We start from the raw sequence: 27881 nt of genomic DNA on the forward strand, positions 1-27881 counted from the left end.
ATGGATAATGCTCATACTAAGACAGTGGAGGAGGTTCTGGGCTTCTTCAGTGTAAATGAGTCTACAGGCCTGAGCTGTGAGCAGCTGAGGAAGAGCAGGGAGCGATGGGGGCCCAATGGTACGACTGCAACTATACATTATTTTCATTTTACCATAATCTATCCAATCTTACATCAACTAGTTGCATAATCTACACACTTTTATCAATGTTTCAATGTAACAACATGTAACTACTTTTTCACAAATGTTCCATACAGTGTAATTTAACCAAACATTTAACCACACATATTACGTTTTTCAAAATGTAAAGACATCCTACTATAGAATGAGGAATACTCTGTCCGTCCGTCTGTCTGTCCGCATCCATTTTGCTCCTCAACGGGTTGGCCAATTGATCAATTCTACAATATTTTCTTTTCTCTCTTCCCCATCCCTTCTCTTTTTTCTTTCTCTCTTTCTTCTACTCCCCAGAATTGCCGGCTGAAGAGGGTGAGTCATTGCTCTCTCTGTCTATATATGTATGTATGTCTCTTTTTCTGTCTTGCTCTCTCTTTCCCTCTTCCACCTTATCTCTCTTTGTCTTCTTTCTTTCTTTCTTTCTTTCTTTCTTTCTTCCTTCTCTCATTGTGTCCTTGGTGTCTCTGTCCAGGGAAATCACTTTGGGAGCTGGTCGTGGAACAGTTTGAGGATCTGTTGGTTCGAATCTTGCTGCTGGCCGCATGTATCTCCTTTGTAAGGAAACACACAGTTGTGCACACATGCACACGCACGAGCAAACACATGCACACTCACATGTACAAACACACATACAGTATGCTGTATATTAGGGTTTGACCAATCTGGGTTTTTGAATGCCGATACTGATATTTTGGGATTGAAGCTATTTTGTGCCGACATTCAGTATCTTCAAAATTTGGCCATTTTCATGGCAAAAAATTACAAAAAGTACAAGTATTCAGTGTTTCCCCCAGAATTTTATAATTGTCAGTGTAGAAAAGCCTCTGAAACAGCACTTGGACTATGGGACACTAAAGCTCTCCACTGAAACCCAGGATACTAATACTACTAATAATAACAATATATAAGAATATTTGTGTGGAATCAAAATCAAAATGTCTCATTAGAATCAGTTCAGGTTAACGGCTTCCCATAGACAACCAGTCTAGTATTGATCTATTCTACAATAAATATGTAATCAATCAAACTGCATCATATTCATATCAGAGGTGGACTGGACCAGATCAGATTTTTAATAAAAGGACATTATCCAACCCATATATCAGCAAACTGGTATATGGGTCTAACCCTACAGTATACACATACAATACTAATACATGAATGCACACATGCAAATAATACATACATACAGAAGTATACACTCTATGCACACAAATATTCCTCTGTCTAACTGTCTCTCCCTCTCATAGACCCTGGCTTGGTTTGAAGAGGGGCAGGGGACGATCACAGCCTTTGTCGAACCCTTCGTCATCCTGCTGATCCTCATCGCCAACGCCATTGTAGGAGTATGGCAGGTAAACAGTGTCTCTGTGTGAATGTGTCTATGTGTGTGTGTGCGGGTGTGTTCTTACCCATCTCCCTATGTTTGCGTGTCCTTCAGGAGCGTAATGCGGAGAACGCCATTGAGGCCCTGAAGGAGTATGAGCCAGAGATGGGCAAAGTCTACCGACAGGACAAGAAGAGCGTGCAGAGAGTCAGAGCCCGAGACATCGTACCTGGAGACATTGTGGAAGTAGCTGGTAATTAACAAATGAAAACTACAAGAAGCACATGTCATAGTGGAAGTGGTATAATAAGAAACTACAAATATCGTCATCCTTTGTTTAGAGAGTCTGAGCCTGAGGCATTGTACATTGTGGATGGAGCAGGTAATTGAAGTCGTCTAGTCAGGGCCATTGTGTAGTATGGCCCAATCCTAAACCAGACCGATCACATAGCAAATGATGACTCAATCTGTGTGCTCTCGTCACTGCAAGTGGAAATCACAGTATCTGAAATGCTTGTTGCAAAGTAGCTGAGTGGTGGTCCCCATCAGTCCTCAATGCCAGGAGACTATTGGATCGTCCCACAGTCATTTAACTAGCATTAATTTTGCTAGGAAGGAAGGAAGTCAATGAAGCCATTTGACAGAAAACACCTACTCAATAGTGCACTCTGTGCTTTTATATACAGCGATGAAAGGATGATGTTTATTTTGTCTTTTAAACCACAGGAACTGGAATCAAATGTCATCTATAGTAACACAGGTATTCAACATTGTCCTCCAAACCGCACCCTAAAATCCCATTAATGATATTGAAGGGACCTGGGAAAAGACTTCCTAGCAAGAAAGGTCAAATTGGAGCAACTTTGAACATATATTCAAAATGACTTATTACCTAAAAATGAAAGAACACATAATATATGCTATGATTTCTGTTGCCCGTGAGACAATATAGCCTAAGTGAATAAAGGGGTTTTCTGTTATTGGAATTTTATACTCTCACATAAATTTCTTGCATTTCTACTCCACTTTGATGGAAAAGAGTACCAAACATCCCAACTAAATATATTTTAAACTAATTTTGTGGCACAACAAATGAATAGGCCTAGTTTTTGCAGCCATTGTATTCAGATGGTACATTTCTTTTTTTTTTTTAGCTAGAGTAGTGTTTGGTTTTGGAATACTAAATGATTGTTGGAAATCTGAATGTATACGGTATTTATGCCCCTACGTGTAGAATATTAACCTCAATATATCATTCTCAAATTAATTTTGATAGCATAGTATAATGGCTGTAGAAAAATGAGACCATTGTGGAGAAAATTGGCTTATTCTATGTGTTGCTCTCTACGATTTGACACAAAATGTGCAGGACTGACTTATGGTACAGAGATGGGGTCTCAACAAAAACAGGAAAAGGACTCTATTTGTTTGTAGGATGGAAGTACTATATTATATTATAGGTGAACAAATACACAGGCAAGTCCAGATGCTGTCCAGTCCCACAGGGCCTAGCTAGATGTGCAGCATCAACTGTTGCTGTAGTTGAAATTACTACAGTCCTGGAATAATAACAATAACCACATCATTAACCCAGTGTATTGTCAAGAAGAGATCCACTCTACTATACAGCTACCTTCCGGTAGGTTAGCTGTCTTTCAGTGTCATAGTAGCGTGTTAGCCAAAATGTTTCAGTGCTGTTCCTGGTGCATGTTGTTATCCTCTTGAGTGCTGAGAATGTTCTCTCTACGGAGGCCGTGGACACAGGGATGGTCAAGACCAGGCAGGTGAGAAGGTGGAGCTGTCATTCCCTTCTGCTGTAGAAAGTGGAGGAGGTCAGCAGGGCTCTGTCCCTCAAAGTCAGACATAGCATACATTACGCCGAGCTCCATCTTCAGACGTGATACAGTATGTTGAAGTGGCAGCCATAACTTCCCTCCAGACTGGAGAGAGCAGTGTCGGGGAGTAAACTGCAGTGGGTCTAGAAGGGCAAGAAACATGAGTCTCTTGTGGCCCTTTAACCTCTCCCTCACCTGATTGTGCAGGTTGTCCATTATCCCACTGTTGTGTAGCTGCTTGTAATGAGTGCGCACATCATTCTGTGCCCCAGCCCACTCTGGGTACCCCGGCCTCACCGTCTGTTTCCTCGTAGATGGCATGGAAGCTGCCCTTCTCCCTCTCAATGGTGTCATCAAACTTGCTGAACCTCTTCAGACAGAACTGCATGTCCACCTGTGCAGGCCGGTCAAGTTCTTCCATGCCGATCTCGACAAACCATTTCTGTATGGCCACGTGCACGGGGTCATTGTCATGCTGAATCAGTAAAGGGCCGTCCCCAAACTGTTGCCACGAAGTTGGAAGCACGCAATCATCTAGACTGTCATTGTATGCTGTAGCATTTCCCTTCACTGGAACTAAGGGGCCTGAACCATGAAAAACAGCCCCAGACCATTATTCCTCCTCCACCAAACTTTACAGTTGGCACTATGCGTTTGGGCAGGTAGCGTTCTCATGGCATCCGCCAAACCCAGACCGTCGGACCGCCTGATGGTGAAGCGTGATTCATCAGGCTTGTGTGCGCCTGCTCAGCCACGGAAACCCATTTCATGAAGCTCCCGACTAACAGTTCTTGTGCTGACGTTGCTTCCATAGGCAGTTTGGAACTCTGTAATGCGTGTTGCACCCATGTTCAACACTTGGCGGTCCGGTTCTGTGAGCTTGTGTGGCCTACCACTTCGCGCCTGAGCTGTTGTTGCTCCTAGACATTTCCACTTCACAATAACAATAGTTGAACAGGGCAGAAATTTGACAAACTGACTTGTTGGAAAGGTGGCACTCTATGACAGTGCCACATTGAAAGTCACTGAGCCCTTCAGTATGGCTCATTCTACTGCCAGTGTTTGTCTATGGAGATTGCATGCCTGTGTGCTTGATTTTAAATATCTGCAGCAATGGGTGTCCACATACTTTTGTCCATGTAGAGTAGAGGTCGACCGATTAATCGTTTGGCCGATTAATCAGCGGCGACAGGACGTTTTACAAACTATCGTTATCGGCGGAACTATAGTGATAGTGGCCGATGGCTGCGCAGCCTCCACCGGTCACGCGGGGACGTACATCACCGTTTTGCATGGAGGCTCCATACACAAAGTCAAGGTAATGTCATTGTGTACCTGAGATAATTTATATTTAAATGAAAGTTAACTTTAAGACAGCTTTATTCGTAAATTATGAGCATGATAAGGTTGTTGGTTATAGTATGGCATTATTAATGCATTAGACTGAAGATAACTGCTGCTCTGCCGAAAGCATGCTGTCTCTGTTTTGCTCGCAAGCATGGTCGTTAGAATTTGGCTAGCCATAAGTGCAAGCCTAGCACAACTATGGGCCAATGGCCATATCTGATCATTTGAGGGCCACTTTTGCTGAAAATATCTGTGTGCGTGTGATTAACTCCTGATAATAATCTAAACAACTGTTAAAGACCCCATGAAATGGCATTCTTTCTTCCTTGATTTTATGAGACGCGCACTGGCACTCAGTGCGCTGGACCGGGAGAGGGGCAGCCATAAATGCGCGACAGACTTTAAATTACGTTTTTCAATGTAGACTACATCAGAGATATTTTTTTCAGAAAGCAATTCTCCACTCCATGAAAAAACCTTCAACGCATTATTCTGGCGATAGGGTTAGAAAATGTGGGCTAAACCTTGCGGTCCCAGGGTAAACGTTGGAACAGCTGATTTTACAGCAAGGCTGACAAGTGGCATTCAAGTCATATCTGACCCGTTTTCAGTTTATTTCTCCCCACAAAAGTTATCTCTGGCATATATAACGCAACACTATCAGCTCCTTGTTCACGATACAAGACAGGCAGACAGGGAGGAAAAGAAACCATTCAACTTTTACTTTACTTACCAATTTGGCGTTCTCTCTTCCAAATAATCCAGCCACGTAACTATCCATTCATTAAATGAAATCGCACACTTTAGTATCCTCCTTACCCCGGGAATATGCACAAACATTAATGGTTTGTAAGAGTGGCATTTAACAATGTAATGGGACGCGCAACAGAAGTAATCCTTCCTGGCCAGTGATAAACCACAGAACAGCGCATCGCCCATTGTAGAACATATTCCAACGATGTAATCCACCAAATCACACTCCAGGATGTTCTGTTACCAACGATGTAATCCATGAAATCACACTTCAGGATGTTCTCTTAATAATGATTAAATTCGGAGTGACAAAAAACTGGTTTATTAAAAACGGTGTATGCAAAAGTAGCCGACTAGGCTAACGTTACTGTGGAAGTAAAGCACGTCATGCATGACAACACCACAAACTCCGACTGATGTCGCGGTGATAAAGGGGTAATTCACTTTTTAAATAAGATTATTATTGTAGCTTCTTTGATGCTACTTGAGTTGTGTCTGCTGAATTAGTGTTTTTGCATTTTTTGCCCAAATATAGGCCTAATTACCTAGAAAGCTTCTGTGATGATAATAACCATTTGTTTCTAACTTTAGGAAACTTAACTTTATTCGAACAGCAATCTTAAGAAAACAACTGCAGTATCATTTCTTTATTTATTTATTTAGGCATTTATTACTTTGAGTTTGATGTTCAGTGATCCAGATTTATTTATTTATTTAGGTATTTATTACTTTGACTTAGATGTTCAGTTCAGCAGTTATCCAGTTTCTAATAAAGTCAAAGATTGTTCATTTCCGACAGTGTCAAAAAAAAATTAAACGGTGGGGGCTTGTGGGGGGGGGGGGGGAGATATCGGCTATCAGCTTTTTCCTGCTCCAAACTATTGTTATTTTATCGGCCTTTAAAAACCACTATCGCTCGACCTCTAATGTAGAGTATATCCGTCTTCGCAATGAATGCTGTCAGCATGAAGTCCTCATGATGCTCCACAATGTGCTCAAAGACCTAGCCTAATCTTCTACTGCTAAAGCCAAGTAATTGTGAATGCCTGTGTGATGGTGGGAAACTGTCCGACCCATAACAGTCCCTGAAGGTCCTGCCCTGGCAGGCACTGTAGTCACTGTTTTTGTAGTTTTTCTACCCAGAGACCATTAGAAGAAAAATCATGATTTGTCCATTTTCCTGTTCCCTTATAGTAACCCATTGCCTGCCAAGACAAATGAGTCACAGGATCATAATAACTATTGAACAATTATTAACTATTATTTCAGTGAATAAAAATGAAAATAATTCATTAGGAGTACAAAAAAAGTCTTTCAATGTTTTTTCTTGGGCCTTCACTGAATACCTTGAAGGCTCTCCAGCAGTTTGTCTACAGCAGTGCCATAAGCTTGGAAGGCCCTGTGCGTCGAACACAGTGTACTTCCATTGCCTGGCTGTTTAGACATGGTTGAAATAACATTGTGGCGTCTTTGTTTAGTTATCCCTGGCAAACATCTTAATCTGCATGCCTTCCTCTGGATCTCTGCCCTCTCCTCCGTCTGTTATCGTCATGGAGACCCAGTGAGACACACACACAAAGCCTTTATGGGAAATGTTGTCCGATTGGAGTGCATCTCAAAGCCTCGATCCCGGCGAGTCTTTGATGTAGATTCATGAATGGTATAAACATAGGATAAGAAGAATAGGATGATCTGAAGCAATTATTATTTTTCGATTCTTGTTTTTGTGACCATTTATATGGCATTTCACTATGAGATCATGTACATTGGAGAGGGACAGGAAAGATAAGAAAGGATGGAGTTTGTAAAGGTCATGAGCCAGAGTTGAACCCATAAGATCCCATAAGAGAAGTTTATGAACAAGTACAAGTACATACCTTATCCCACTGACCCTGGGATGCTTAGGCTTTTTTTTTTTACATTGAGCAGTTGAAATGATTCTCTGTGAAACATATTTTGTATTTGAACGAACATCTTGAGGTCAGTTATTTCCACAGATAAAATCAGTCCAGCTGGGCTACTTAAACACTGTCAGTCGTAGTAACATCTTGCACACACACACACACACACACCTATACACACACATACACGCACACACACACACACAGACACACACAATTTCATCTTGGCCTAGTAAGAAAACTGTTGAATCCTCCAGATACCCTCTGCTATTTCAGGCTCTGCAAAAAGAGGAAACAGGGTTAGGAGTGTGCATGTGTGAGTCTGTGACTTATTTTTGTGTGTGTGTAACTTTTGTGTGCACGTGCCTGCGTGTGTATGTAATTTATCTTAATGTGTAATTGCATTTGTGTGATTCATCATTGTATGTTTAGATGGGCCTGTCTGTGAGTTATCTTGCTTGTGTAGGACTTAATTTTGCCTTGTGTGCCTGCATCTAATTTTGACTCATCTTTGTGTGTGTGTGTGTGCATCTGCATGTGTGTATGTGTTAGTGATCCAGTGTCCTTCTCTCAGTACTAAAGCTATTGGTCTTCCAGAGCATGGGAACTCAGTGACACCAATCAGAGCTGGAACAACAGGAAAGAGCTGGGGTGGGGGGTTATTGTTTTAGTCAGTCATTCATTCTGTTTCTGCCTCTCAGCCAATCATCATGCAGTAGCGTTCGACCGATATGGGTTTTTGGAGGCCAATATTGATTCTGATATTTTTGGATCCAAGCTGCCAATAGCTCGTGGCAATATTTTCTGCTGATTTTCAGTATCTTTAATCTGACCGTCATTATCATACCAAAAAACATGACAACTCTTACGTGTTTGCCCCAGAGTTTTATTCTAGTTCTTATAATAAGCCTCATAATGGTTTTCAACTTTTTATTAAATGCTGTGGCTATGGCTAACGAATAGTCAGCTGATATAAACTTGGTCAGTGTTACAGTGAAAGAAACCAAGACGAAAGAAACCAGGCCAATATGTCGGTGCAGCTCTCTTCGGATCTTTTCGTTCATCTCTCTCTTTTTCTCACTCTGTACTCTCTCCCTCTCTTTTCTCTCCTTTTTTCTGTCTCTGTCACTTTGTTGTTTTCTCTCGTACATAAACACTTGTAAACAGTTTATAAACTGCTGTGCTCTTTGCTAGCCGTTTGTCTGTAGTGCCTTTCGTCTGTAGGGATCACTCCTTATTTGCATATGCACTCTACTCTTGTGTTGATAGAAACTAAAAGTAGATGTGTTTTTGCGTTGTGTAAGTTCATGAACTCATAATTTGCCCCATGAATCTCTGAGGACGCTGGTAAAACAATATTTTTTTCAAACAATTCTTTGACAGTCTACTTTATTGGACTGTAAATTGCTGCCATTACATGTGAGCCTGGTCACTCCTGTTTTGATGTTTTTCTATTTTCCATTTAAATAGAAAGATTAGATGGTGTTTTAAAGGCTGAGTGTAGTTCAGGACCCGAACTCTGCATTCAGACCACTAGCAACCACATTGGCTACGTTGTACATGTGCACAGCAGAGGCGTGACCGAGTCAACTTTGCTACAGTCCCAAGTCAGTCTCAAATCTTGAGGTACAAGTCTCAAGTCAAGTCCCTGCCCTTAAAGTCTCAAGTCTAAATGTAGAACCCCAAGTCAAGTCCAAGTCAAGTCCATGTCATTAATGTCAAGTCTCAACTCAAGGCTCAATCTAAATGTAGAGCAGCAAGTCAAGTCAGAACAAATCAAGAGTCTATCTTAAAGAAAACTAAATATCTAAGACTTTTCAATGCAATATGATTTTAATAGGATAAAAACTTGGTAAGAGCATCATGAGTTTGATTTCTATAATCAGTTTCAACTTCAGAAAATTCAGAAAACAGAATTTAAATTCAGTTGTCTGCTGGAACAAATCTCATCACTTTCAATCCAAGTCATTTACACAAACAAGATCTTTTGTCAAGAAATCGCTGACGCTGTGCAATCCGACACTGAAGAATACACCGGAAAGAGGAAAAACCTTAGGAAGATATTTGTTAAAACAAGGAAAATGCTAGCTAAACGGGACATACAACAAAGCTAGATCCTGGTTTCCGTGTTGACCCATGCAAACACAACCAAGCTCTTGGAATCCTCTTGTAACTCGGTAACAGAGATTTTCGTGTCGACGAGCACCTGCCCTCTTATGCCCTTCTACAACCCTCTTCTTCTCTTAATGCTCTCTTTCTCTCCCCCCCGCCCCCCCCGCCCCCCTCCAGTTGGTGATAAGGTACCAGCTGACATCAGGCTGACGTCCATCCGCTCTACCACCCTGAGGGTGGACCAGTCCATTCTGACAGGGGAGTCTGTCTCAGTGCTTAAACACACGGACCCTGTACCGGACCCCCGAGCCGTCAACCAGGACAAGAAGAACATGCTCTTCTCTGTGAGTTCCACCATGTCAAGAACATTCAGTACAAATTCATGAATAAGTATGAAGAAATATGAATTGCAGTATTATGAGGGGTCTCAGCATGAGCAGAACATCATGCTGAGACAAGAAATGAAATTAAAATATGCCAAAAAATGAATATATGCAGTATGAAATCAAAATATATGACAAATGCGAAAGAATATGAGACTATGAAGAAACAAATATGTGAATTTAGAGCGTACACATGATGTGCAAAATGTGTGTTGTATTCACATTATCAGGTCTACAGAAGGCTGTACATATGTACAGAGAGAGTCTATAAGTGTGGATGTGTGTTGTAAAACATGACTCACCTTATTAAATACATTTGTGTTTGTATGAGCAGGGTTGTGTGCGTGTGTGTTCTATTATCTCTGGAAAACCTCAAAGGCTGCTGAGTCACCAAGTGGTCTCTGGTCAAAGAACAACAGCCACTGATGTTTTATTTAACACACACACACACACACATACAGACTGGAGACCTGCAGGATGTCTTTGTTGGTGTGGTTAGTGGAGTACTGGTGGACTTCAGTGTTGAGACAACACATGAAGGGATGATGGATGAAACACCATCAGACTGAAGCTGCCTTGCTGCTGTGCCTCACTGGTGGAAACTGGCAATGTAAAGTGTAAATGCAACATGTAAATGTAATCCAGCTAAATCATATGTAGACACAATCCAGATACATAAGAAAGGGAGCCTCAGATGTTCCAGCAGACATTCTTTTTGCACACACAGTTACAGTGTGACAATCTCTGTTACGATCAGGACTCTGCACATTGTTGTTGGTTGATAAAATTGAGCTTATCTTGACCGTTGTCCAGGGCACCAACATCGCAGCAGGGCGGGCCATCGGGGTTGTCGTGGCGACGGGGGTGCAGACGGAGATCGGGAAGATCCGAGACGAGATGGCTGCCACCGACCCCGAGAGGACGCCACTACAACAGAAACTAGACCAGTTTGGAGAACAGCTGTCTAAGGCAAGGAACCGTGTGTGTGTGTGTGTGTGTGTGTGTGTGTGTGTGTGTTATTCTCTCCCCATCTCTATAGTCATGATTCCATCCAGTCATGCAAATGTTAAGCATTGAATTAGATGTGTTTCCATCAGCTGGATTGAAGTAAATAAATTGGCCTGAATGTAAAAACCACACCGACCACAAAAATGGGAAGAGTCTATCAAGAATTGGTTAATATCGATTAGTACTGATTACTGTTGTTGTGTTGTTCTTAAGTGGCAGCTAATGTTGGTAAATATTTTCACATTGGTAACTAATATTATCACTGAAATTGAAATAGTTATTTGTTAAGCTACCCGTTACAATGAAAAGTAATATAATACTGAGCAACGTGTCACCACCCAACACTGCTTCATATAAACATTATCCATTTTCTCTCTCTCTGTCTTCTTTTCTAACCCACCAGGTCATTAGTGTGATCTGTGTGGCAGTGTGGGCGATCAACGTGGGGCATTTCAACGACCCCGTCCACGGGGGCAGCTGGCTCCGAGGGGCAGTTTACTATTTCAAGATCGCTGTGGCGCTGGCTGTGGCTGCCATACCAGAAGGTCTGATTTTATCTGTCTGTCTGTCTATCTATCTGTCTATCTGTCTGTCTATCTATCTCATTCTCTCTATCTCTCTGTATCTCTCTCTATCTCTCTGTATCTCTCTCTATCTCTCTATATGTCTCTATCTCTCTATCTTTATATCTTTATATCTCTATCTATCTCTCTATCCATCTCTCTATATATCTGTATATATGTCTCTATCTCTCTATCTTTATATCTTTATATCTCTATCTATCTCTCTATCCATCTCTCTATATATCTGTATATATGTCTCTATCTCTCTATATTTATATCTCTATATCTCTGTCTCTCCCTATCTCTATCTCTCTCTCTCTTTATATATAGAGATAGAGATAAAGACTTACAGAGATATATAGAGATATCTCTATATATCTCTGTAAGTCTTTATCTCTATATCTCTTTCTTTCTATCTCTATCTATCTCTATATCTTGCTCTCTATATATATATATCTATATATATCTATATCTATCTCTATCTCTAAAATGCAGTAAATTAATGTCTGCTGCTCAATCACTTCTATCTTCAGCTGATGTTGTCTTCCTGTAAATTCAGATTTGATGTTTCTGTATCATGACAAACTCTCTCTCTCTCTCTCTCTCTCTCACTCTCTCTCTCTCTGTCTCTCTATCTCTCTCTCTCTCTCTCTCTCTCTCTCTCTCGCTCGCAAGGCTGTGGTTGTACTGGGCAGCTCCCAGTGTGAATATACAGTATGTAATGGTATGAATAAGAAACAGTGGGTTGTTGCTTTATCCCTGGATAAATAAAGGTTAAAAATTGCTCTCTGTCTCTCGGCCTACCCGTCTCTCTACTTATCCACGCGTTCCCATCCTCATCACCCGCTTGTTGTGTTTCCTCCCAGGCCTCCCAGCGGTCATCACTACCTGCCTGGCCCTGGGCACCAGGCGGATGGCCAGGAAGAACGCCATCGTCCGCAGCCTGCCGTCCGTGGAGACACTGGGCTGCACCTCGGTTATCTGCTCCGACAAGACAGGAACGCTGACCACCAACCAGATGTCCGTCTGCAGGGTGAGACGGAGGGGATTAACATTAGACTCAAATATATGGGGCCGATATCCGCCTTTTATTGCCAATCAGATCTGGTCCAGTCACTGTGGTATGATGGATATGATGCAGTTTGACTGATTAAATATTTATTGTAGAAGTGTGCAATAATATACTAGAAGACCTTAACATGAATTGAATCTAATGAGACATTTTGATCTGATTCTGTACAAATATACATCGTTATTATTATTATTGTTGTCATTACTAGTAATAGTAGCAGTGGTAGTAGTACACTCTATCGTACCAGGAAATTGTTCTTTATGCTTAAATCATAGCAGCACTCTTTATAGTAATAAATCCCCAATACAGTAATAGCTCGCTACTTCAAATGAACAATTAATTAATGCATGGATGGAGTGTTGGCTAAGTACAATCTAATCTTCTAACATTAATGAACTAATTAACTAACTGCTAGTACTGGTGTGTGTGTGTGTGTGTGTGCGCGTGCGCATGTGTGTGTGCGTGTAGATGTTTGTTGTGGACAGCGTGTCGGGGGAGCGCTGCAGCCTGAACGAGTTCACAGTGACCGGATCTACTTACGCCCCTGAAGGGGAAGTGTGAGTGGTTTTAACCTTTAACCCTTAACCCCTTTGTACTGACAAATACTGAATCTCATTTCAGGAGTGTGTAAACTCCAAGCGCACACTCCACTCTGAGAGGCATTATGTATGTACGTCATGTGGAGGGACACTCGCACGGAACAAAAGTTAACAAGGAGGAGGGTGAACTCCTGTCAAAACAGGGATGAAACAGCATCGTACCTTTGCCACTTCATGTTCTGTTGCCATGGCAAACACTATAAAAGAATCTTTGCTATTCAGCAATCCAGCCATGTGTTTGTGTATGTCAACAATTTGAATATACTTTACGAGAAAGGAAAGCTACATTTGTAGATAGTTTTGCCTCCACCCATATTTGCCATCGGTCAAGAAAATATTCAACATTTTAGGATATTTTATACCTTTAATTCCCAAAGAATTATGGGGAATCCAAATCAAGAAACTGGCTGCACTTGAATCGAGGGGGAGGGAACATTGATCTGAATTCCACTGCGTGAAAAAATGAAATGGACCGAAACGAGTGTTAACACATCCGGGTATTGCAGAGTGCGAGAAATGAGATTCAACCAATGTCACCACCAGAGCTGGGGAAACATCTAGAGTGTGTCTCAAGTCATTTATATTGCAGCCAAAACGCCTGAACTCAGACACCTTGCACGCCTATTCAACACTATATCCAGTTTGTCATTATCATACATTATATGATATATTTGCTGCATTCAGGTTACATGGGAATAACCATTGGATCAACTTGAAAAGTTAAAAGAACACTTTTGAAGCCGTCCAGACGCTATGATTTAAGTTTTCTGTCGATTTTGGTTGCTCCCGATCAACTTTTTCACACTTAACATACATGCACTTACTGAGTGATACATTAGAGTTCAGGTTTTACTGCAAAACAAACATTGCAGTTTCAACCACAAACCAAACATCCAGCGAGTAGTTGTGTCCTGCCATGGCATTTTAAGAGTTGTGATCACAAAATGACTATTATTAGGAAAATTGTTCATTTTGTTGATTTTATTTGAAATATTTGAGTATTGAGAAGTATTTTCTAGTACAATTTACCATCTTAAAGCTGGGGTGAACAGTATTTTCTAGTAGTATTTACCAGCTGAAAACTGAGGTGCCACCTTAGTCCTAACACCTGCTGTAGGGACAGTAGGCAATAATATACCAATAATACTCTGTGATTATGGGTATGGTGGATGGATTATGGTACAGTCCACTTTCAAACCTGTCCTTCCCTATTTCTCTCTCCTTTCCTGCCTTCTTTTTGCTACAAACTGCTTCCTGTTTCTTTCTCCTTCTCTATACTATACTACTGTACATCCTTTTTCCTCTCTATATTCCTCTTTCTCTTTCTTGGCCTCTCCCCTCTCCTTCCATCTTCCTCTCTACCGTCTCTCTTCCTCCTCCATCCATCCCTCTCATCTCTCTCTATCGCTCTCCCTCCAGTTATAAGGATGGTTCGGTGGTGAGGTGCAGTCAGTATGAAGGCCTGGTGGAGATGGCCTCCATCTGTGCCCTGTGCAACGACTCCTCGCTGGACTACAACGAGGTAAGGACTACAAACATGGCCGCTCTAGATAGAAAATGTTGAAATGTGTGTGGGACATTCCTTGATGTGTTCCAGTGGTCAGCTTGGAAAAACAGGGGAGATACATGGACACCCACACGATTTAAAACACTGTTCCCCATGCAACAGCCATTCCAACATTGACAACAATGATATGTCAGTTATATTTGGCAACATTAGCTTACTTGGTAGCATAGAATGTTAGCAACTGTACTATAAGGGCAACTTTACATTTCTAATTTAGATCTTCAACCATTTACCACACAGGTGTCTTGATAGATTTAAGGTAACGTAGTGTTGAAAATCAAACTCAAGTGTATTTTGAGGATTATAAGCATGTTAAAAGTAAAATTGTGTAGCGTTTACACTGGAAGCCGCCATGTTGCCTCAACAACGGTTTCCTACTTGGAATACTGACTGGCCGTTTCATGTCATTTTTCCTAGCAGGAAGTTGGAATTTCTGACTTTCCAACATCTCTGGAATGTAGCATTATGGTGCATTCATGTGCTGTCCTCCCGTCCTTTTAAATAAAGAACTCTGACTTCTATTAGAGCAAGTTAAGATACTACTGTTATGGATGCTACAGAGCAAAAAAGACTGTGATTTATAACATGGGTTGAAATTACAGGTGTATTCAAAAGTGGTTAATTTCTAGTATATGTATGCAGCATGCATGTGTATGCATGCTGCATGTTTGTATTCAAACATAATGTGCATATTGGATATGTTGTATATACACAGAATATCGATCCCATAGAGAATTGATATTCTTCTGTGTGCCTGTAAAATCTGTAAAAATTTCAGAAAAATAATAAATAGTTAATAACATAAAAATTGATGCTCAATCCGGTAGGAAAGTCAGCATGTCGCCCTCTGGTGGTTATGTTGAAAGCACAGCGAGAAAACACTTGACTTGTCCACAGGGAATCTGATATAATATTCTATAGTGCGAATTTATCCCAATTTTCCCAAAAATAAAATGCAGAGTGACTGGATTTGAATGTCCTAAACTGTTTATTGGTCAGTAATGATGCAGCCAGCAGCTTATGTTAACCTCTCTTTCCTTTGTGTGTGTGTGTGTGTGCTCCAGTCAAAGGGCGTGTATGAGAAGGTCGGGGAGGCGACAGAGACGGCCCTTTGTTGCCTCGTGGAGAAAATGAACGTGTTTGACACCGACCTGCGAGGACTGAGTCCAGCTGAGAGGGCTACAGCGTGTTGCTCTGTAAGTCTGTGTGTGTGTTTGGGTGTTTAGAGACAGCGAGAGAGAGAGGCTGCTGTAAAGTTAGAAAGTGCTGATTCAACTGACTCAATGATCCATTCCCCCCCCCCCGAACACTGCATCCATTATGCAGCTCTCGCTAAATACTTCATAAGCCTTTTCCATCCTCTTCTCCACCTCTTTGACTTCATTCCTACCTCTTCTTACCTCTCTCTCTCTACTCTTGTCCCCCATGCGATGAAATTGGGAGGACTATGGATTGGGCCGTGTCCGTCCATCTGTCCGTCAATGTGAATCTCAAGTGATATCTCAGACAGCACTGGTTCAAGGGATGATACATCTTCACAGAGTTCTGCTGCTTTCAAACTTTGAAAGGCCCGTAACTGCTAAACCAGCGTTCCGACACTGATGAAACTTGGAGGGATGTTTTATTTTAGATTTTGCAACTGCAATATAATAATTTCACCCAGATTTCACAGCATAACTTTCCTATTAACCCCTCCATCACATGCATGGTAGTACTTTACTATGATTGACATTTCCCCTCTTTCTTTCTTTCTTTCTTCATCTTTATTCCTCTGTTCAGTCTATTCAAGTAATGATGAACTTGATGTTATTCAGTTGTGTATGTGTATAGGTCTTAATTCGATGCATTTTTATTCATCGCACTTCTCAACTGACATACGGAATCATTGATAGCGTTTATCTTCATCCATCTCTCACATATCTTGGACCAACTTCCAAAACTGTTTGATGAGAGTTGGGTATAATATTTTGCTTCATGTTTGTGCTTATGTTTTAATTTGTGTATGTCGTGTCAATAAAGCTCATTGAATTGAAAAAAAAGAGTTGAATTGTATACTTTTCTGTCCATTTTCAGGTGATCAAGCAGCTAATGAGGAAGGAGCTGACGCTGGAGTTCTCCAGAGACAGGAAGTCCATGTCCGTCTTCTGCTCAGCCAATAAACTCACCAGGTCTGCATCCGGAGCAAAGATGTTTGTCAAGGTGAGAGATACACCACTCCCTTCCGTCCTTCCTTCCTTTCTTCCTTCCTTCCTCCCCTGCAGCGTATAACCTCTCTCTACCCTCCATCGTTCCCTCAGGGAGCTCCAGAGAGCGTGTTGGAGCGCTGCACTCATATCCGGGTCAGCGGTTCCGGTCGCGTGCCTCTGAGCCCGGCGGTCCGAGAGAAGCTCCTCTCCACCGTTCGGGAGTGGGGCTCGGGCCGCGACACGCTGCGCTGCCTCGCCATGGCGACCAGGGACACACCCCCCGACCCCCGCAGCCTCAACCTGGAGAACTCCGCCGCCTTCGCTGACTATGAGGTGATGAAGATGATGATGATATTGCCTATATATTGGACTGATATGTGTTATTAAGTGGCATATGGTCCAGTTAGTGTTGTCCATCTCTGATGCAGTTTGTTTACAATACATCTGACAGATTGTAGAATTGATCAATACTTCACTGGTTGCCTATGGGAAGCACTTAACCTGAATTGATTCTGAGACATTTTGATCAGCTTCCACAGAAGTATCCATGCATATGTTTTAGTAGTAGTAGTAGCAATAGCAGCAGTAGTAGTACTAGTAGTGGGAGTAATATTGCCATCATCGTCATGGCTTTCAATGGAAGGTTTTAGTGTCCCATGATGGTCTAAATGTTGTTTCAGAGGCTTTTCCACCCTGACAAGAATACAATTCTGGGAGAAACACTGAATATTTGTAATGTTTTGGAATAAGTGTTGGTATGGCAATGAAATTCAAATTTCTTGGTAGGACAATTAAATTTGAGGGTTAGGGTTAGGGTTCGGCCTTTGGCCTTTGAAAACCCATACAGTCGATCCATACTCTCTAACTGCAGTGTAGAAAGTAAGAAACTCTCTGCTTCTTCCTGCTCTCAGTCTTACCAATGGCCCTAGATATAGAAATGTAGTGTTGGTGTTGAATACTGTAGAAGTGAGAGAACCGTAAAACGTTGTAATCTTCTGCACCCTCTCCCCAGTCGGACCTGACGTTCATGGGCTGTGTCGGGATGTTGGACCCCCCCAGGAAAGAGGTGCTTGGTGCGGTCCGAATGTGTCGGCAGGCTGGCATACGGGTCATCATGATCACAGGTGGGGATGTGTGCGCACACAACTACACACACACACACACATACACACAATTCTATGTGTATACATGTGCAAATGCATGCACACACATGCGCACACTGTTCTAGCCAATCAAAAGTCAGCTTGACTTTGTTTACCACTAAGCTCAACAAGGTCTCTTCCTTACCGTACCTCCTCTCTCTGTTCCTCTCCAGGTGACAACAAGGGGACGGCCCTGTCTATCTGTCGGCGGGTGGGCATCATCACGGAGCAGGAGGAGGAGGAGGAGGGCGGGGGGGTCGGCGGCGGCCTGACGGGGCGGGAGTTTGACGAGCTGCCCCCCCACCTCCAGCGCCAGGCCTGCCGGACGACACGCTGCTTCGCCCGGGTGGAGCCGGCGCACAAGAGCCGCATCGTGGAGTACCTGCAGAGCCTGAGCGACATTACCGCTATGGTGAGCACGACTTCCACACAGTTGTGTTTATGTTTTTACAACACATGACTGCATGCCTAGACACTTTATGCACATAAATATGGCCTTTTGTAAAAAAAAAATGCTCATATTGCTTATCATGCAAGCTATCATTTGTTTTCTTCATATTTTCTCAGTTTTATATATTGCATACAGTATATTTTGATATATTTTCATGCTGCATATATTGTCATTTTGTCTATTTTCACATTGTACAGTTGTGAGTCCTTTGGAACTACCTGGATTTCTGCATTAATTGGTCCCAAAATGTGGACTCATCTTCATCTCAGTCATAATAGATGAACACAATCTGAATAGACAAATAACACATAAAAAATTGTACCATTCACAGACTGGAAAAAGTGCTTAAACAATGTCTTCAAAAAAGACATGAAAAAGTACAATTGTCTCTGTGTTATTTGTCTATTCAGACTGTGTTCCAAAATACAATTTTGGAAGCAATTACTGCAGGAATTCAGATAATTACAAAGTACTTTTTCTTCTTTTCGCAACTGTACATATTTTCCATTCATTTTCTTTGTCTCAGTATGTTCTACTGCATTATGTTTAATCCCGCCATTTGCTGTATTCTTATTTGCGTTCTATTTTTTCCTCTGCTGCAATGACCCAATTTCCCCACGGGGATCAGTAAAGTTTCTCGTTTCACTAGTTATTATTGTTATTAATGTCTTATGTTATCCTCTCCCCATCCTCTCTATCCCTCCTCCATCCCTTCCCTCTCCCGTGGTTTCAGACGGGCGACGGGGTGAATGACGCCCCGGCGCTGAAGAAGGCGGAGATCGGCATCGCCATGGGCAGCGGCACGGCCGTGGCCAAGTCGGCCTCCGAGATGATCCTGGCCGACGACAACTTCTCCACCATCGTGGCCGCCGTGGAGGAGGGCAGAGCCATATATAATAACATGAAACAGTTCATCCGATACCTGATATCATCCAACATAGGAGAAGTGGTCTGGTGAGTAGGGGGAAAGAACCATGGGGAGATAGATGCAGACATGGATGAAGGGATGAATAAAGAACAGACTCTCTTTACTCTGGCATCAGCCATAAAGCTTTTTTATTGATTTGATTTTGCTTCTCTTTACTGTTCTTACAGTTTTCATTGCTTATATTTACTGATGTTTTGTTACCAGTTTTCTTCTTTTACTTGTTTCTTCTTTTATTGTTCTTACAGCTGTCATTGCTTCTATCTACTGTTGTTTTATTGCCGCTTTTATTGATTGATTTTATGCTGGTCTGTAAAGCATTTTGTAAACCATTTTTAGAAAAGTGCTATATAAATAAAGTTATTATTATAACGTTATTATAATTGTAACTGCGAAAGGGAATAAAAGGAGTTTGACTTTGCTTTGGAACTCAAACTCAAACTGGCTGATTTTATTATCACAGCTTTGTTGGGTTTTATTGGGCTGTTATTTCTGAATAACAGACCGCTGTTTCACACCTAATCATATCTCTAAATACATTTTTTAGATTTTGTCTTTGACTTCGACAGAACAGGGTATTTGGTGTAAATCTCAGGCAAAGGATGCACAAACCTTTGAGCCCGATTGTGTATATAAGATCGATAGAAAACAGTTTCATTTTTAGCCATCCACCCTTTTGCCTCTCACTATTTGACCGCCTTCCCTCCTCCTGTTGCCCCCTCTTCCATCCATCCGTCCCTCCTCAGTATTTTCCTGACGGCGGCACTGGGCATGCCCGAAGCACTGATACCTGTCCAGTTGCTATGGGTCAACCTGGTTACCGATGGTTTCCCGGCAACCGCTCTGGGCTTCAACCCTCCCGACCTGGACATCATGTCCCGCCCGCCGCGCTCTCCCAAAGAGCCTCTGATCTCCGGTTGGCTGTTCTGTCGCTACCTCATCATCGGATGTGAGTCTCAGTCATCTGTCTCATAATAACACACTAGCTGAGTTTCTATCCATTCATTTAAAAAAAAAAAAATCACATTTTTGGGATGTAAACATAGCTACTAAGGACTTAAACTGTAGAATGGAATGTCAGAAAGAAAAGACAAAGAACATGTGAAAATATAGTAGAAATATATCTTTTTTTTTTTTTTGATATGTTACATTTTCCAGGCTGTCAGAAAACACACTTAGATATGCTACCTAAAGTTACGGCTGCGCAAATAATAACATTCACATTGCGAAACACATTATTCTGGTACTAGTACCACACTCAACTTACACTATACTTACAGCCTATCCAGAAGGAAAAAAAATGGTAACTCATCTCTCTCTCTCTCTCTCTCTCTCTCTCTCTCTCTCTCTCTCTCTCTCTGTCTCTCTCTCCCTCCCTCTCTCTCTCTCTCTCCAGGTTATGTGGGAGCAGCCACAGTAGGAGCTGCAGCCTGGTGGTTCATGGCGGCCCACGATGGACCAAAACTTTCCTACTATCAACTGGTAAACACACCTCTCTCCATTTCTACACCTTTTTTATCCATTTATCTTGCTCTGTGATCCTGTGTACTGTAGCTTAATGGGTAGAGCATGGCACTAACACTAACAGGGTGAGCGGTGTGTATGCACTCATGGTACTCTACTATCCACTTGCCCTTTCTTTAACATTAGAGGCGCACTTCAAGTAGATTGACCAATAGGAATACAGATCCAAGTACTGCTCCATTCAACAATCATTCAAAACAAAAATTCCAAAAACAAGTGCATCAATTGCGTTCATTTATTCATTTGATCATATATGCAGTGACCATTGTATAACAATCCTCAATCAAATGATAATAACAAAATAGATAGGATATAATTTCTAATTTTTTTAAACTGGTCAAACAGCTTTCAGAAACATCTGATTCAGAATAGGTGAACAGATAAAAACAGCTTATTCAGAATAGGTTAACAGAACTGTAACAGTGCTGTAGGTTAGGCCTAATAAAGCAGAATGGCATTTAGCCTGCACAGCCAAGGCTCCTCTTCTAAACAATAGGTTAAATAGCAGCATTTCAGCATCAAAATCAGGAGACATGTTTCCTACTGCTGGAAATGACTGCCAATGGGACTGCCAAGGGTGAAGCTACATGTTAAATGGAAAAACTCCAGCCCATGCAGACCATCTGAGGCTGACTAGCACACACTGCTGCCAATCACTGCCTGCCAACAGTTTCTAGCAGACTGTTAGGTCATTGCATTTTTAGACACATAAGGCCATGATTGGACAGGAGGCTTTTTTCTCCTGCTCAAATGCAAAGCACAGCTGTGAGCGTCACTAGTAACAGAGACAGCAAGAGCTCAAAAGGGGCAAGGAGTGTTACGTCATTCTTGTTGCTGTGCAACACAAAGTTTTACAACAACTTTCAAGCTATCCACTTAGCTCCATACCTATAAATTAATTAATAAAGTAACCACTTTATTGTGCCAGGAGTTCAGTTTCCACCCAATGGGCGTACCATTAAAATATTTAAAATAACAATACATTGCGGTTGATGCATGGCTCCCCCATAACTGAGGTAAATAACAAAAATACTGAAGAAAAACACCACAAACAAAGTCTAGCTGTTGTGGCTCTGTTGCATCCATGCTGTAAACACTGCTGGTGGATATTACATCCGTGACCCCAATGTGACATGACCGCTACAGAGCCGGAATGCACACACTCTGAAGGCAATGGACATTGACCTTAACCCACAGAAACAGAATGGATAGAACGGTCCTTCCACTGTTTGCCATGGTAATTTGGCTAGTACAGCATAAAAAGGCGATTATGGAATTTGAAGGGTTAATTGCTATGGTGACAACGCAAGTCTGGACATTAAGGCCGTAAAGTGTGTCACACTTGCTTGAGAACTGTGCAGATGAGTCTGTTGCACGAGTGCTTAGCAAACTCAACTGAAAGCTAAACTTAACGACAAGGTTAACGTAGCATTATCAAAGATTGTACTTCTCTTGCTAGCTCTTCTAGTAAACATATTAGCATATTAGTAGTCCATGGCAGCAAAATGACTGAGAAGCTCCTTTGGTCCTTGCTGCAAAACCTCTCGCCTCAGTAAGTCGGTTCATATGGAAGCTAGCCCAACGGTGAACATAAAAATGGCCGCCGCTCCGACTGTCCTGGAATGTTGATTTGAATGGGAATGACCATTCTATTCATTCAAGTTCTGTGCTTTAACCCTAAATTGATCCCAAAGGGAAATGAATGTACCATATTGTTCCCTCCCCAGTCACATTACCTCCAGTGCAGGGAAGGCCACAGTGAGTTTGCTGGTGTGCAGTGTTCGGTCTTCGAGTCTCCTTACCCCATGACTATGGCCCTCTCTGTCCTGGTTACCATAGAGATGTGCAACGCCCTCAACAGGTAGGAAAACACAAAACACAAAAAAAAGTCTGACATCTAATGGTAAAAAGCATGCTACTGAAATTGCCATCTGTCATTGGCTGATCTTTGGTGGCAAGTGATGTCACCTTCTAGTGTGACAGGTGGTAAAATCACCTGGCACCAAAGATTAGCCAATAGCAGATGGCAATTGGGGTTTAGTTGGTTTTTAAAGGACCATATTAGCACTGCAGACAGAAATCTACAGTGCTATGGTCCTTTAAAGACCAACTAAACCCAGTGCTCAAATGCAGCTACATATATATATATATATTTATGAGATTATGATATGAGAAGAAATAAATGATAATGTTTTATTTCTGTTTTAGAACATTATTGCGAATCATCCTGATCATCCAATATACAGTACATACAGTATATAGTGATTCACTATTTACTAATTTCAGATGGCATTTTGTCGTGGCCATGCCCATTACATTTTCATAAAAAAAATTGGGTAAACTTTAACACAGCATTTTCAGAATTGTATTTAAAATGTAGTGCTGTAGATTTGAGCAAAGCCTGTGTATGCTAATCACATTATAAATTATATAATTATAAATGATAAACATTAAGTTTTTTGTTTGTTTTCAGTTTGTTTTTTCAGGCTGCATGACTTAGACCTAGGGCTGGATCATATGGTTGAAATCAATATCACAATTTTTTTTTTTTGTTAAATAATCAAATGAGTGTTCATCCCATTGAACCGAATGGTAATGTGATGTCAAACAAAACTGACATTTTCAAATAATATTTCTTAAAATGTTCTATACCTTGTTACCAGAGTTTTTAAATAAAATTTGCTTATCATCATCATTTTTGGCAGCAGAATTGTGCATCACAATATCCCAAAATCACCATATCATCACGATTTATATAGCCATTCATCACAAGCATGTCTCAAAGGACTTTACAGAGAATGAGCCTGCCTAGATTTAACTAACAAACAATCAATCGCAGCGATTACGTTGCTCTTACCTTTTAAAGTGACTGTTGAGTTTAAACAATTGCAATCATTTATGACTTGTTTTTCTGTCCTGTACAGTCTGTCAGAGAACCAGTCCCTGCTGAAGATGCCTCCCTGGTCAAACCCCTGGCTAGTGGGAGCCATCTGTCTGTCTATGGCTCTGCACTTCCTTATTCTATACGTTGACCCGCTGCCGGTAAGGCTAACTCCTGTGTGTGTTTGTGTGTTTGCATGTGAACTGTATATGTTTCTGTCTGCCTGCATATGATAGTGGACAGTGCTCTAGGTGAATGTCTCTGTCCTCCTAGTAGGGTTCGACTGATATGGGTTTTCAAAGACTGACACCAATATTTTTGTATTGAAGCTGCTGACAGCCGATGTTCAGTATCTTTAAATTTGCCTAAAAATTCAAAGTATTCAGTGTTTCCTACAGAATGTTATTCTTGTCAGGGTGGAAAAGCCTCTGAAACAGCATTTAGACCATCATGGGACACTAAAACTCTCATCATATCCATCATATCAGAAGTGGATGATACTGACTGGAACATATCAGATTTTTAATAAAAGGACAATATCGACCCCATATGTCTGTCTAACCCTGCATCCTAGTCTATTCCTCTTAATCTCTCTAACTGTGCTCCATTCTGTAAACCTCATTCTAACTACCCATCATTCCCTCTGCTCGTCTCCCCAGGTGATCTTCCAGATCCGTCCTCTGTCGTGGCCTCAGTGGGTGGTGGTGTTGAAGATGTCACTTCCCGTCATCCTGATGGACGAGGCCCTCAAGTTCCTGGCTCGCAACTACATCGAACCCGGGAGCCAGATCCAGGTCGGAAGACGCACACACATTGCCTCTGTCAATGCGAAAATCAGTATTTTATCCAAAGACTAGTTTGCTTTCTTCCATTTAGTATTTTCTACCCTGAGTATGATGCAAATCAAATATGGCCGCCATATGTATAATGTAGATTCTGCTTCTATCTCATAGCAATCTGTGTCTAATCTTTGTTGTATTTTATGTCCTTGAATTTTTAAAAAGACACTGGAAGAGGAAGAGGAAATGCAGAGGGCGGCGGCCGGCGGGGGATTGGTGGGTTCCGTCACGACAAGGCTGAGCCAATCACTGAGAGGCGTGTCCTGGTCCTTTGTCCTGATCTCCGCGCCGCTATTGGTCTGGATCTTCAGCCTGGACTCTGACATCACCAACATCTTCTGGGAGTGACTTGGAGAAAGAGAGAGGGGAGGGAGAGAAAGGGAGGAATGAGGGCAGGGAGGGAGGAGGGGAGGGATGACATGACATCATAAATGTAATATCTTCTGGGAGTGCTAAAAGAAAGAAGGAGGGAGGGAGAGAGAAAAAGAGGAGTGGCTGGATGCTGGATGGAGGGAGAGGTAGAGAGGAGCAAAAGAGAGGGAAGAGGAAATGCTAACATAAAGAGGGAAGTGAAAGATGGACCAGTGGAAGAAAAAACACTGCAGAGTATGGATGGATGGAATATAGGGGGTGAGGCAAGGTAGAGAAACAAGAAGCAAGCAAAAAAAGCAGAGGTTTTGCTAAGACAGAAGAAAGTGAGGGATGAAGAGTGAGATATTTAGCCAATAGACAATCAGAAGAAGAGAGACTATTCTATTCCCAGACAATAACAATAAAGAGAGAGAGAAAGTGAAAGGTGGCTTTAGACTATTCACTTCCTCAGTAATTAAAGGTGCTATGTGTAGCATTTTGGGTTTCTCAAAATTAAGACCACATTTCCCATAAACTCCATTGTTTCCATTAACTTGGAAGTATACTGTAAAGTCGTGGGTTGCTTGGAAAGTAAAAATGATTCCTACAATACAGCAGATTTCCCGCCCAATCCGACCCATAGGCACACAAATAATGCAGTATAGAGGCTGACGATGCTCTCATTTATTTACAGTAATTCTACTAACATCTCAGAATTAATGTGGTAATAATTTATTGTTATTAAAATTCTACACATGGCACCTTTTTAAGATAAGGATTTCTGGGAGGACAAAATAAGCGGATGAGGCAGAAGATGGAGACAGGTGGCGAGTGGTCCGGCATCAATCACATCCACACACACACACACTCCCACCAGCTTCACAATCATAATTAACCAGTAATAAACTATAGCTGTGGTCAGCAACAGGTAGTGAGGCCAGCCAACTCAATGTACAGTAGAACCTCAGAATTCCCAACTGACTGCTCTACCAAACAGTCACAATGCCGAAATACTGCAACGCAAAAATATATGATATGAAATTACATATGCATTATTGTTGGAAATTCCTTGTAGATACTGTATATGAAACTAAAATAAGCATTTAACCTGTAAGCTAAGACTGTTAACAGACCATTACAGAACGCATGTCAGTGCACGCCGCGCATTTTGAATAAGCTTCAGAACGGAAAGTCAGCCCAAAGTCTGTGTTGTGACTGTTTGATTCTGCAGGACCACGTCCATTCCCTCCAGGGGTTTGGGGACAAACCAAGTTCTACTGTACATACAGGGTGTCTGCAGGTCCAATCTAAAATGTCTTAGATCGTTGTACCTAACCTCAAGGACTTAAAAGAACTTGAATACAGTTAAATATAGCATGTAAAGTCTTCAATTCGGTTTCGGGATCTTAGGGGTTTTTCTGCTGAGAAAGCCCAGTCTTTATTCAGATAGATCTACAGTTTTTGTGTTTATTTCAAAATTTCATATATTCTTATAATTCATTGTAATTGGCATTAAAAAGGTCATAAACGTCTTAAATCTAACTTAATGAAACTTGCAGGCACCCTGACATAGTAGCCTCAATATCAGACTCAAAGAAGCCTACGCCAGCTCTTTGGATGTTCTTAGGCTTTATCGTATTGCTGAAGCTGGATTTAAGCCTTCAGACAAAGGACTGAACAAGCTTAAGTTTTAAAATAAGTGAATCAATTCAGTTTCATTAGTTATACATTTAAAAAAAAAAAGTGTAAATGTTATGTTATGTTATGTATATTCATAATTAAACACAGTAGAGGTTGTGTTCTTCCAGGTGATATGTAACATTCACCATCCAAATTATTTGGATTGACCGCCTAAATGTAAGTAGGCTAGCTGTACAAAAAGAATTCAAAATGGACTAATATGGTTCTTCATGTTAAGGCTTCAAATATACTGTATCTATTTATTACTCTCATCGCACAATTCCTACTCAATACATTGCAACACTGACATTACGTTTTTTTTTTTTCCTTTCTTATCTCATTTTTTTGTTTTAATTTTTTCCTCCCCAAGCCTAACTGTTTGCTACACAGAGATTACCTCTGAATCGGTGTAATGGAAATGACTTGAGATGCTTGATTTTGATCTGAGGACCAATGCTTTGAGCTAAAGCCTCAGCTTAGTGGGAAGCTATAATAGGCAGGTGATTCCAAATGACATCTTACCACAAGTTATATAGCAAGGATAACAGTGAGTAAATGCATATTTTAAATGGGAAATGGCTTTATTTGTCCAAATGTCAGTGAGCAGTCTGCCATTTTTTCTAGTGATGCCCATTGTGATGTCTCACACTGTTTGCCATTAAAGGGCTTTTTTAATTTGTGTAGAAAGCATTTTTGATACATGCAATGAGAAACATTCCTGTTGTACATCACATAGTAACTAGCCTTTAAAAATATTGGCATGCCATTTTCCTTTATAAAATCTGTCTTGCCCCAGGATTCCCTGTTCTTTAAGGCTGGGGACACACTACATGACTTTTAGGCCAATTACAGCCTCAATTTGGCTCTGGTTTATTGATGGTTGCGCAGATGATCTTATAGTGTGTGAGAGTTCAGGACTTTAATCTCTTGCCTCCTGATCCAGTTGAAACGACTCAAACCCGGACAAATCTGTCCTCCTGTAGTGTGAGCTGGTCAACCAATTAAATCTGAATGAAGGCAATAGCCAATGAGAGTTGAGCGCCAGAGAAAGAAGAAATATAGCAGCAAAATGTTTGTTTCGGTTGTGTGTTGTCGTAGCACGAGAGTTTGTGATTTAACAAAATGTGGGTAAGTGTGTGATGTCCAGTTTTTTCACAGTCTGCTCAGTCGTGTAGTGTGTCTCCAGCTTAAGACAAAGCATCCTGCTGGCTGACTAGGCAGGTCTTTATGATGCCATTTTGATGAACCCATGAACCTG

The 27881-nt window shown here is 41.4% G+C and overlaps 1 protein-coding gene across 3 annotated transcripts; it reads left to right on the top strand.

The window, feature by feature from the left end:
• Positions 1–24940, top strand: LOC139914578 (sarcoplasmic/endoplasmic reticulum calcium ATPase 2). Of its 3 annotated transcripts, none has more exons than XM_071902932.2 (23): positions 1–118; positions 472–489; positions 650–732; positions 1428–1532; positions 1619–1757; positions 9630–9796; positions 10649–10804; positions 11247–11388; positions 12273–12439; positions 12947–13035; positions 14497–14599; positions 15709–15840; positions 16718–16843; positions 16942–17163; positions 17843–17954; positions 18146–18384; positions 19157–19377; positions 20095–20297; positions 20745–20830; positions 22600–22733; positions 23797–23914; positions 24413–24547; positions 24758–24940. In XM_071902932.2, the coding sequence occupies exons 1-23, from the start codon at positions 1–3 to the stop codon at positions 24938–24940; spliced, it is 3198 nt and encodes a 1065-aa protein (XP_071759033.1). The 3 variants fall into 3 exon arrangements, with proteins under 3 accessions (XP_071759033.1, XP_071759034.1, XP_071759035.1); XM_071902933.2 differs by having other exon boundaries at positions 24770–24940; XM_071902934.2 differs by having other exon boundaries at positions 24776–24940.
• The last annotated feature ends 2941 nt before the right edge of the window (positions 24941–27881 follow it).

Source organism: Centroberyx gerrardi, chromosome 3, assembly GCF_048128805.1.
Source record: "Centroberyx gerrardi isolate f3 chromosome 3, fCenGer3.hap1.cur.20231027, whole genome shotgun sequence".
NCBI lineage: Eukaryota > Metazoa > Chordata > Actinopteri > Beryciformes > Berycidae > Centroberyx > Centroberyx gerrardi.

What these genes read in the sequence shown, in the direction of transcription:
- LOC139914578 (XM_071902932.2), top strand. Translation starts at nt 1, where the DNA reads ATGGATAATGCTCATACTAAGACAGTGGAGGAGGTTCTGGGCTTCTTC. An exon ending in ACGGGTCATCATGATCACAG is followed by an intron (nt 17,955 to 18,145) that starts GTGGGGATGTGT and finishes GTTCCTCTCCAG; the next exon opens with GTGACAACAAGGGGACGGCC. An exon ending in ATGTGCAACGCCCTCAACAG is followed by an intron (nt 22,734 to 23,796) that starts GTAGGAAAACAC and finishes TGTCCTGTACAG; the next exon opens with TCTGTCAGAGAACCAGTCCC.